We start from the raw sequence: 12,260 nt of genomic DNA, 5'->3' as shown, positions 1-12,260 counted from the left end.
TGATTTGCTTTGATACAAGCACTCATAAGATATTAGTCTATTGCTCCATATAAGAATTTGGCTGCCAACCCATGATTTTCAGGTGCTTTTCATCCAAAATAGTGTGTGTGTGGGGGGGGGGGGGTTTGGCGGAGCTTGAATTTAAAATTTTTGCCATGTTCTAACTGATTTTACTCTGATACAGTACATTTGTAATTGATTCTGACACAATCTCACAGGTGTTGGCTAGCTTTTGAAAAAAATAATTTTCAGAAAATACCCTGTAGTTGTGGAGATATAGGGCTCTATCGTTGCATCGGTCTATAAACTGCGCCCAGCAGCACAGATTAATGGGCGTGGACCAGCCCACTCCATATTTTGGTATCGGCGCTACAGGCGGCCTTAAGCATTAGAACCACGCCTTTTAAGCGTAAAATTATGCACAGTCTGCTCATTGGCGAAGTGCAGTAAACGAGTCACAAGCTTTCCTTTTAAGCTCCAATTCCACGGAGCGATCCAGTCCGGTCAGAAAGCCAAGCGCTCTGATCTCCCCCCTCCCTTTCATCCCCAAGCGCTCTGCTCCCCCACTCCCTTTCATCCCGTCTGTCTCATATATTTTATTCCATATTATTATGCTTCTCAAACCAATCTGACTGCAGTTTAAATACTGCAAGCATGTAAATACGCTACACTATAGCAAGATCAAAGTGAAAAGAATGTTCTAAACGCATCGACTAGAAAAATATAGCCTATCCCTATGTCATGATGAGATTATATTGGTGAAAGTTTGTCCAGAATGATATCGTTTTGCTACCTTTTCTTCTCCCCTGCTGCACAGCTAGGATGACATAAATATAGCCTACATTATGTAAAGTCATTGCATAAATGTGTTTTTATTGTAAAAGTAAATGTGAAGTAAGTCTAATCTTATTGGAGCGGAGCGGACATCATAGTAGAACCGTGTTATGGCTGTTTTTTTTTTTATGCTGATTTGGTTGATATTTATTCTCGAAATGTATTAGTCTCAATGCATGCTGGGAGATTTGAGGGAGTGAGAGAGAGACAGAGGGGGAGAGAACAGCTTTTTTTCCATTTGTGATGCGCAGGGAGTGAGAGAGAGGGGGAGAGAACAGCCTCTGAATGACGGCTCAAAACTGTCATGTTATAAAAACTGTCATGTTGTTAAAACTGTCATGTTGTTATACTACGTATGGTATAACTACTTTTTCTTTTTCATCAGACTTTGTGCCTGTCTGAGCGCATGAGGGAGGGAGTGAGAGAGCTAGAGGGGGACAAAGTGTGAGATCAGCAGAGGAGAAGCTGTGCGTGGAATATCCGCGGCGCACTGAATAAGGCCTGGTTTTCAAAAGCGCAAATCGCTAAATTAACGCCAGGGGGGAAGATATCGTTAGGCCGGTATTTAAGGCCGAAACGCCCATTCTGGCCTATTCTGGCACTGCACCACGCCTGTTTGGCGTAAAGCGCATTTCGGGGCCTAAAACCATGTTGCTATCTTCCCGAGGCAGGCGCAAGGCACGTTTTTTTGTCTAAAGACGTCAATTCAAATAGTAACGTAGTCAATTGCGTTTTTTGACGGTGGGACGTGGATCAAAGCCTGATGCATCTCCTGTAAAAGTATGGGGGATTTTGAAGGTGTATAAGCTATTTTACGGACCCATTAGGTGGCGACAGTGCTCTCCGGATTAGAGAAAGATGAGAAAAAAAGAGTAGAAGAAGCCGTGGGGAAACGGAAACCGATGCATGCTGTGAACAGCAGCCAGTCTGCTCCCACAATTGAGCCTTTCTGTCTCTGTTGCGATAGTTTCTCCATATGATTAGTTGCCAGAAAAGGAGCACCCGACACCAGCGTCTTTCTGAAAAGTTGAATTATTCTCAGCTGGAAGCGCTGGGAGCCGGCGCACAAAAACGGCGGAGCGCTGTGAAAATAGACGCTGGGTGCAGCGCACTTTGAAACGTGCAGCAGAGAGCCACCAGAGACACTCCCACGGAGGAGGAGTTTGCAGTTGAGGGGGGTGGGGCACGCAGGGCACCATACAACACCGACCCAGACAGCAGGCTCGATGGACAGATTGGCAAACACAAGCTGGAATACCTGATGCCCACCAGCAGTAAATCAAGACCAGCAAGAAGGTGTAGGGTCTGCGCACGCAGGGGCCAGCGCTGCTGGTTGCAGCTAAAAAATATTATTTTGCCATCAAAATTCCTTTGTTTTTGCTGTTTTATTGAAGGAAATTACTCTTCAGATATTTGAGGTGTCACTACATCAGAAAATATTAGCTTCAGAGTCAGTGATGTGCTTGAAATGCTTCATTTCACAAAAGGCTCATTATCTCAGGTTCGTTTGAAACATCTGTTTTTGGTGAAACCAACCTATCTAATACTGCTGATAACTAAAGAACGGAAAATTATATAAATAAACTTTTTTTTGCTGATGATACAAGAGAGTCTCATCGTTCTTTGGGCGTGTTCGGTGTTTACATAGTAATATCACACAATATTCTGTGGGTCTTGAGAAATCACTGAAAACGCTCTGAAAGGGCTGGCACTGGGAGCGTCCGTTTTCCAGAAATGGCTGGCAGCCAATGAGTTAACGCCAGTTTTTGCGCCTAAGGCCTGTGGGAGAATAGGGCCCATACTCCATTCAGTTCGGGCATGTCATTTTCGGCAGGTGAGCTGAAAAATAGGCTTAGGGATTAACAGGTTAATCTCAACATTTCGACTTTATTCTTGGAAAAAAAAAAAAAACTTGCTCCTCTGATTTATTTTTTCTTCTGCCTGGTGCTTAAATTTCGACTTTATTCACGAAATGTTGACTTTTTTCTATTTTTTTCCCTCCTGTCATTAGAAACAAAAAAAAAATCCCCCTTTAATTTTTATTTTTCATCATGCATGGCCCTAAAACTCTGTCGTAGTCCACACACTGTGTGATGTGGTTTGGTGAAGATTGGACAAAATTTTAAGGAGAAATAGCGAAAAACGCTTTTGGAGAAAATTCTAAATGGCAGAAAATCTAGTTAGACGGAAATGGGCGAGGCCTCTATCAGCAGATGCGGAATAACCAAAGGAATCCAGGGAAAAATATTTTGATTGTAGATGCTACGGTTCAAAAGTTACGGACCAAAACGTAAAGAGGGCTGTTATAGCGCTACCTAGTGGTCAACAAGTGTAATTTTTCCACCCATAGTAAAAGGTGACTCTGTGAACCTACCTACCAAGTTTAGTAGCGGCAGATCTTATGGTTTCTGAGTGGGCCCAAATTGCCTTCCAGAATTGGCTTCGAAATCGGCTTGCAAATTGGGTGGACAAACCCTGTTATAGGGCCTGCGCCACTGCGTGCGCTGGCCAAAAAGAGAGAGGAGGTCATGTGTAGAAAACAAACACTTTAAAGCCCAATTAAGTAACTTCTTTACCTTAACTCATTCACCGCCAAAGACGTCTTTGACGTGTTATCAGGAATAGCCATCCACGCCAAAGACGTGTTTGACGTGTTTTTGTTTTTATTAGTGCAGCACGTAGTTCAAAGACTTCCCCAGCCTGTGACATGGTATCAGGTCCCTGCCCTCAAAGACACGCCGACAACACGTGAACAAACACATACCGCAGCTGTTGTTTTGAAATGAGCAGGAGGAAAAACAGAAAACAGAGAAACGTGCTTCCTTGTGCAGAGAGGAGAAACGCCATTGAAACGCCCCTCGGCGCGCTGCACGAGCTGGTCGGCTTGCTGCAGGGCAGCGGACATCGATCAGTTGTTCGCGGTAGTCAAACCCGTGACCAACATGATCGATCCTGGTCCCTGGACCCCGTTCCTGTGTGCCACCCCGAAAGAGACGAGACGGAGTCACAACTTTGTGAGCAGGAGGAGAACAGCAGCCTCGCCACAGAAATTGCTTTCACACAGAGCCAAGCAGCACGGCCACTTTCCTGTCGAGGGCGAGGAAGACTGGACTCCAATGCGACAGGACCCGGATGATCTCGCGGTAAGGAGTGTGTGTGTGTGTGTGTGTGTGTGTGTGTGTGTGTGTGTGTGTGTGTGTGTGTGTGTGTGAGAGAGACTACACTGATCTCTGCATTCTATGATCGTATAGTTTACTGAGACACTAGTAGTACACTACACTGCCTCTGTACTAAATGTGATTATATAGTTTACTGAGGATATGTTGCTTTTATTTCAGATGAGGAGCTGATTGTGAGCCCACATCTCAGAATGAGGTCAGGACGGTCATTTAGGTCTGCTAAATGACGAAATGTAATGTAATGTAAAGAGACACACATGGGCCCCGCGCACACACACACACACATTCACACTCACTCACACTGAGTAAACTGTATTGTTGAATGTAAAAAAAGCACTTCATGTATATATATATATATATATATATATATATATATATATATATATATATATATATATATATATATATATATATATATATATATATATATATTTGTCATTTGTGTCATAACGAATAATATTTACATGTCTGATGTCAATACAGTTCAAAATAAAAGAATTGAGAGCGAGTTCTGCCTGAGATTGTGTCCTTTACAAAAATGCAATTTTCTGCAATTTCTCTTCTCAGAGAGACCTTTTTGGTGAAAACAGGGTGTATATAAATGGCTATAAGTAGAGTACAGAACATGCTAAAAGCTCACTTTTTTTTTTCTGGTGAACCCAGAGACGTACATCTTCATTTTGAGGTATTGCAAATCACTTTGGTGCTAATAGATAATTTACTGTGGGTCTTGAAAGATGACCAACAATTATGAAAATCTTTGGCCTGTGCTAAATATTGGCAGTCCTAAACTGGCCATGAATGAGTTAATATAACAGATTTGTAATCATTTTGATGGTACAGTGACTTCTAAGAGGGAGGACGGCGACTCTGTCATTCCCACAGCGCCCTCTGAAGGTCTGTTCCTGCATTATGGATTTTTTGGTGTCTGCGACCTGCAGCGGCTTAGTTGACAGTGTCAAGTTGCCTCAAACTTTTAAGTCAATTTCCTGCACAGCTCTTTCAAATTAAAAGCTTTCCACTGACAAACAGGATGCTTTAATTTATGAAGTACCTAGGAAAGAAACATGTTTTGCTTGCTAGCTTGCTTAGCGTCGCCATTAGCTGAAACAAGTCGACACAGCGACCAAACCAGTTATAAAAACTGCAGAAAGGTAAGCAAAGTCGAGAGAACAAGCAGAAACAGTCAAATAAGGCTCATATCTGAGTGTAAAACAGTGAAGTGTAGCATAGTCATGGTGCAGTTTTCCCAAATAGAAAAACTACAGAAATTGGCTTTAAAGCTAATTGTAATGATTTCATTTAGAAGAATGGTGTTGCGCTCTAATGACTCAGTGTTAGTGCCAATGTGTGTAAGTAAAAATCTATTCAAATCCAAAAATCCATCCATTTGGGGGAGTTGGTATTAGTTAATAGGGTGATTAGGTATTATGTGGGAAATGTTTGCATTTACAGAGATTTACATGTAATTTACATTTGCATGACTTGAACCACTCACTCCACACGTTGGTGATTTTTGAGCTCACATGATAAACCTATTTCCCAGACTTGTATTGGTATTTTTAGCAGACTTGTGTAGCGTTAGGCTGGCTACGAACTCAGGACATCTTGCTTGACAGACCAGACCATATACACTGCTCAACACCTTAACTGCTCGAGCTAAAGGGCCAGCCCGATAGCTCGAGCGGTAGTGAAGCCGTGCCATTTCTGAAGCCTACACTTGTATTGATTATACTGGCCTGTGTATTCTCTATGCTGTCACTCTAATATCAAAATCCAAATCACCAAAGTACATTCCCACATTGCCCCTCTCCCCTTACCTTGACCAGGCTGTAGAGGGAGTTGTAGACCCGGTCCAGGTCAGTCTGTGTGGTTTCTATGGTTTCTCTCTGATAGTGTGGGTCCGGCAGCCATGTTGTCTGGATCTCGGCCGTGCCGCGGCGCATCGACCGGCTCCGCCTCGGACGACTCAGCTTCCTGGTCAGGCTTTCTGGCCCGCCATTGGTAGAGAGGGAAGAGGTGGAGGGCGGAGCCTGTTCAGATCGAGGAAGAAGAGATGTTAGTTTAGACTTTTGTGAATTTCACTGTTACAGAGATGGGAAGTGACGAAGTACAGATCGACCGGGTCCGCCTCGGACGACTCAGCTTCCTGGTCGGGCTTTCTGGCCCGCCATTGGTAGAGAGGGAAGAGGTGGGGGGCGGAGCCTGTTCAGATCGAGGAAGAAGAGATGTTAGTTTAGACTTTTGTGAGTTTCACTGTTACAGAGATGGGAAGTGACAAAGTACAGATACTTTGTTACTGTACTGTACTGTTTGTTACTTTGTTACTGTAGGATTTTCAGGTAGGCTATCTGTCAAAAGAGGTCAAAAGAAAGGAAACAGTGTAGTTGACAAGAGAAGCAAGGAGACTGTCTACAGATCAGCTAAAACAGCAAAGACCGCTGTTTCGAGTGAGAAATCCTTCTCCAACTAGGGTCGCGTTTCAATTTTCCAGTGATCATCTAAGGTGGGGAAGAATGCGCACGACGAAATGGCTTCTTTCTTCAGCTAGTTACTTTAGTTTTAATGCATGACAGACAAAAACGATGTAATGTTGTCTGTCTCTCTCGTCTCACGCTCTCATAGCTTTTGCAATTTATGCGCCCCTTTTTTGTGGAAAAACCATATTACACAAATTATTAATCAAAGTGTAGTCGTTATTCATCTTAAAACATGTTTGGAGGGGATATTTTAAGTTTAATAGTCTTCGAATCCTACTACTATAATTGGAGGTGTGTCTGTCTGTCTGTCTGTCTGTCGGGAGTTAGAAGATGTGTGATTGCTCCGATCGCCTCGAAAACTGTTTGTCCAGTGTGGGTTGACCTCCCCCTTTCTTAAAGGTTAATTCCATAAGTTTTGGGAAGAAATAAATGTGCGCAAAGTGTTTTTTATTACCAATGAGTGAATGCTCCGTTACGTAACTTAAAAAATGAGCCCAGCCGCGTCTCTCTGAGTTCAGCCATTCTAAAGCTATAGCTGCAGGATTCTGCTCCTCCCGGGTAGAGATTTCCCAGAAAATGTTGTGGATGTGACACTGGCGTAAGGATCGGCGGTGCAGGCGGTGCGGTGCACCGGGGCCCAGAGCTGTCAAGGGTCCATGAAGAGCGAGTCTCGCTTTGGGGAGACGTAACGTACTTACGGTTTCTGCTGCAGTCCCACTCCAAATAAACTTCCATGCTGTATTATGCAGTCAGCACTTGCCCTTATCTAGCTTAGTAGGCTATACAAACAAATGCTATAGCTTTAAGTTTAGTTTACTAGATTCAGTGGATTGGTGTCATTGTATGGGAAAATATGAACGCGTTCTCTTTCCAACGTGTCAGCGGAGTCTCCTGTGAGGTTCTGGTGACATCATTGAGCATATATGGAGCTGGAGGAATATCCCTTCACGTAGCGCATGGCTCAGTCTTGTTTACGTCTTGGGTCCTTCGGGGGCACAATAGACGGCTAACAATCTGCCTGACGAAAAAATAATGAGTGAGTCCATATTTTCTATAACAATATAATTGTTAGGTAGGGCCCAGAGCAAATATTTGCACCGGGGCCCATGGCAATGACGTTACGCCACTGGGATGTGACGTTCTGCGCATTCAGGAGCCTGCTTGTTGTATTTTTACTTGCTGTGATATTGTGGTTTTGGCTGGCTATAGGTAACGTTAGCTTAGCTGCTTGCTAATGCGGATTAACGTTATCGTCTTCGTCTTGTGTGGATAATGCAACAGTCGCAAATATGCAATACCGTTGTGCTTATTATGGTCATGGAACATTGTTTGACTGACTGCAGTAACACATCTGTGTTGTCAAGGTTGCCATTTTCAAGTGACTTTTATCGGCTAACGTTACAAAGCAACCAACACCTCTGCTGTTTTAAGCAGCTGCTGGGTGCGTGCAGTACGGTGCACGTGCGCCAGCTCGAGCACATGCTGCCTGCAGTTAATCTAATGGCCTCCGTTGTCAGTAAGAGTTAGAAGTTACGGAAGGGACCTTTAATGGAAATGTCTCTCTGTAAAAACAAACAGGGCGTACGCCCATCCAAAATAAGACAGGGAGTCTAAAAGGTATGGCCGGTGATGTCATAAATCACTGAGGATGTCACAGACAGTGATGAGGTCATAAATCACTAGATGTACAGTTCTAGATGGCTCAGCCTGGTGGCACGGTCACTGACTGATGTAATAAATCACTGATGATATCACAGATGATGTCAACAGTTATGTCACTCTAGCAATTGTGATGTCATCAATGATGTCACTTGAGCTATTGCGATGTCATCATTGAGTGGTGTCATCAGTGATGTCACTCGAACAATTTTTCCCTTCATAAAGCCTTCCGTTTCTGACATGGATGGCTGCTCAAGCAGGGCATGATGACATGCAGCTCCACTATGCCACCGAGGCAAGAGACCTGTACAAACTGAAGACCCTGCTGCAGGAAGACTGCTTCAGAAGGTGGATCAATGAGAGGAGGAGTGTGCGGTACTACGACAGCACCCCTCTGGGGCTCGCAGCCAGTGGGGGTCACGCTGCCTGTGTGGCCTACCTGATCACCCAGGGAGCCCAGGTAGATCTTGCTGATGAGTGCCCTTCGGCCACCTGGACTGCATCCGGATCCTCCTGGAAGCCGGTACCGACCCCAACAGAAGCGCATGCAGGTTATACACCCCGGTCTACTGTGCTGCCTGGTTGGGAAGGATGGACATACTGCAGGATCTCATCAGGTTCCATGCCGCTGTTCCTGATGACATAGTTCACACCCTCAAGAGGTCTTCTCTCTATGTCAGCGCTGAACTCAACCACCTGGACTGCTTCCGCCTGCTGCTGCAGGCCACTGGCGTTCTGACCCGTGACGTGGTTTCTCGCCTGCTAAATATGGTGCTAGGGCTTGGGTGTGGCGTGGCCTTCGTCCAGCTGCTCCTGGACCACGGCGCCGACCCGGCCCTGGTGACCTTGGAGCAGGCACAGCTGGAGGTGAGGGCAGATCCCGAAGCGCTCAGGGTATTTCTGGAGGCAAAGACATGTCCTCGCAGTCTGGCCCACGTGTGTCAGATCCGGATCCGCCAAGTGCTGGGCACACATCGCCTGAACCAAGTCCACTCTCTACCACTAACACAAGTGATGAAGAATTTTGTGCTCCACCAAATCTGACTTGAAGGATGGTCAGTTTATTTATTTTCATTTCCTAGATTTAGTTCTTCAGTGACTCTGTTACAAACAAATCCAAGACCAGAGATTAAATACCATCAGCACACCACCTGTAGCCAATCCTACTATAATTGGGGAGCTGTGTGTCTGTGTGCTCGGTTCATCCATGGACATATTATAAGATGGACTGGGCATTGGTCCCATTCAGTGAAGCCGCTGCATGTTAGATCGCCGCTCTGGCGGTTGAATCCAGTATTAGGTCACAAGGTCCGCCTCCCCATGTTAGTGGATGGGAAAATCACAACCGAAATAATCACAGTATACGTCTGATAATTTTTTTTCAAAGGTGGTTTGTATCATTTTATTATTATTATCATGCTAATGCCTGTGCAAGTGGTCATTTTTCTGATCAGTTTGTTTTTAACACATTCACTGCCAACAGTTTTTTTTTTACTGTAGGTAGCTTCTGCCAAGGGTTTTTTTGAGGATTCTGGCTCATCTTTCAAGAGCCGAGGATTATTTTCTGCTAGGATTTTGTGAACACAAAATATCTCAAAAGAACTACCGTAAATTTCGGACTATAAGCCGCGGCTTTTTCCCCGTTTTTTGGCCCTGCGGCTTATATAACGGTGCGGCTTATCTATGGATTTTATCAGCTAACGGCCGCTCGGGGACCTCCAAAATCTATGGATGTTGGTATGAGGCAGAACGAGAGCAAGACAGACATTACAAGAGTGAGACCCTGATTGGATGATGTTGCAAAAAATGTGCCTCGCGACCTGATTGGAGCACTGTGCCACTACGCTCTCTCAGCCACTACAGTAAAACACCCTCCCTCCTCCCTCGCTCCGGGGGGAAAATGGCAGCGATTGAGCCTGAAAGACAGTCTGAATGAAATTGAATGTAACATTCCCAATTCTATGTATTACATTCTAAAAAACTAACGGCAACATTTTGGAAGGCTAAGCCACACAACTAGCTCGTTGTAATCTAACATCATGCTTCAAAAGATGGAGAACTGGCTGTGTTACGACGATGGCGGCGAGAAGAAGAAGGAAAGAAGGAAATCGAGCAGCAGCACGTAACCTTGGCATCAGGGTGTTGACACAGAGAGCAGACGGCCGAGGTGTGTCCACCGTTCAGATCCGACTGAAGGCCAAAACAGTCGCCACCGAAATGAAAATTGAACATTTTAGAGGTGGACCATCCTGGTGTTTCAGATTTATGAGACGAAAGGGACTGTCCGTCAGGGCGCGGACGACTGTGTGTCAGCAACTCCCTCCCGACTACCAGGAGAAAATTACAAACTTCGGCGAATTCACACAAAGAAAGATCAAGGAATATTCCATCGGACCGGAGCAGATCATAAATATGGATGAAGTGCCTTTGACGTTCGACCTGCCTCTCACTAGGACTGTTAACAAGAAAGGTGAATCGTCGATCACGTTGAGAACCACAGGTCACGAGAGAACGAATTTCACTTGTGTTCTTGGCTGCACAGCATCTGGAGTAAAGCTCCCGCCGATGGTGATTTTTAAGCGTCTCACAATGCCGAAAGAAAAGATCCCCAGCGGGATATGCTTGTTTTGTTGAAATGTTAATAAATGGGAGCTTCCCCAAACAGCCATCTCTTTCCCGACAATCCCCTCTGTGCACGAACCCTTACATATGGTAATTAAACATCAAAACACCCGCGGCTTATAGTCCGGTGCGGCTTATATATGTAACAAACAGGCAATTTTGCTGCTGCGGCTTATACTCAGGTGCGCCTTATAGTGCGGAAATTACGGTAATAGAATGTGTGCTTTCTCTGTCTAAAAGAGTTAGTTTGTAGAGTTAGTAGTTATGTAGGCATTAGCAGTTTAATACAGCATGGTTTCAGCGTCTGAAAATGAAAGGTGAGAAAAATGCCTTTTTGTGAAATTTGATAGAACAGTCACTTTAACCATTTATTTTTGGCATCAAAGACATCAGCATCAGACATCTAAACAATTTGTTCTGAACAGTATTTTCCTCCATAACAGCACCCGCACCCCCCTCTCCTTCAAACTCCTCCCTCCGTGGACGTTCTCCTCCTCCCTCCTTGGCTCTGCAGCGGGTGTGTCACAAGCGAGTTTCTGCTGCCTGTCTGCTGCCTGGCAGCCCCTTGTCGGGCGAGCCTGGATGGGGCTCGCTCGTTTCTTGGGGTTTCGGTTGAGAGCTTTGATGAAGCTTTTGCGATTCTAGGCTTTATGCTGCGTGTTTCAAAGTGTGTTGCACCCAGTCTATTTTTGGAACCCCCCACCGTTGTGCGCCACCGTTGTGCGCCAGCGCGAAAGCGTTTTCGCCAAACCATTCTACAGTATGAGAATGGTTTCCTCACGCTTTTCCCTGCAGTTTTGGCTCGCTTTCTCTAGTCTGGAGAGCACTGTCGCCACTTAGTGTGTCGGTGGAATGGGTTGTACACGTTCGGTGGCTCCCATATTTTTATAGGAGACGTAAAAGGGTTTGATTCACGTCCCACCGTCAATTCTTTTTTTTTTTTTTTGACGAGTTGACTCGTCATTGGCAGTCAACCGTTGGTTTCTGCTTGACGAGTTGACTCGTCAACGGCAGTGAACGTGTTAAGTAGTTATTTGACATATAAAAAGGGATAAAAATGGATGATTGACAGCTGTGGCAGCCAGTCTCAAGCCGTCATTGGCTGGACAGGCTCTTCACATTATAGATCTATCATCATAGACAAGACACACGGCTTCATCGTTATCACTGCCTGGAGGTCGGGGTGGCTCTGCTGGGTGTGTGGGGCCGGGAGATGGGCTCTTAGCCTGGGTAGTGCAGGCCTGGAGGTCGGGGTGGCTCATGGGTTGGCTGTGCTGGCTACCAGACATATCAATGGACCGCAATAAAATGAACATTGTTTTGAGAAAGGTGTGCGAGGAATTAACGTTGGTTGGGGACTGAAGTAAGTTCAGAAAATATGTTTTAGTTACTCCAGCTACGTTATAGGCAGGGTTGGGGAGTAACGGATTACATGTAACGCCGTTATGTAATCTGATTACAAAAAAACGGTAACTGTAATCTGTCA

The 12,260-nt window shown here is 45.1% G+C and overlaps 1 protein-coding gene across 1 annotated transcript in view; it reads right to left on the bottom strand.

The window, feature by feature from the left end:
• The window catches only part of sptbn5 (spectrin, beta, non-erythrocytic 5), a gene marked incomplete at both ends in the record, with an annotated part of 320,085 nt that overhangs the window by 237,250 nt on the left and 70,575 nt on the right, over positions 1-12,260 (bottom strand). The window contains one exon of the mRNA XM_083633035.1: positions 5,834-6,046. Coding sequence (XP_083489161.1) covers positions 5,834-6,046 — 213 coding nt within the window. The remainder of the gene's footprint in view (positions 1-5,833; positions 6,047-12,260) is intronic.

Source organism: Poromitra crassiceps (genome assembly GCF_964638095.1).
Source record: "Poromitra crassiceps genome assembly, chromosome: 3".
Classification (NCBI taxonomy): domain Eukaryota; kingdom Metazoa; phylum Chordata; class Actinopteri; order Beryciformes; family Melamphaidae; genus Poromitra; species Poromitra crassiceps.
The sequence above is the reverse complement of the archived record's forward strand: the minus strand, read 5'-3'. Positions and strand labels throughout refer to the sequence as shown.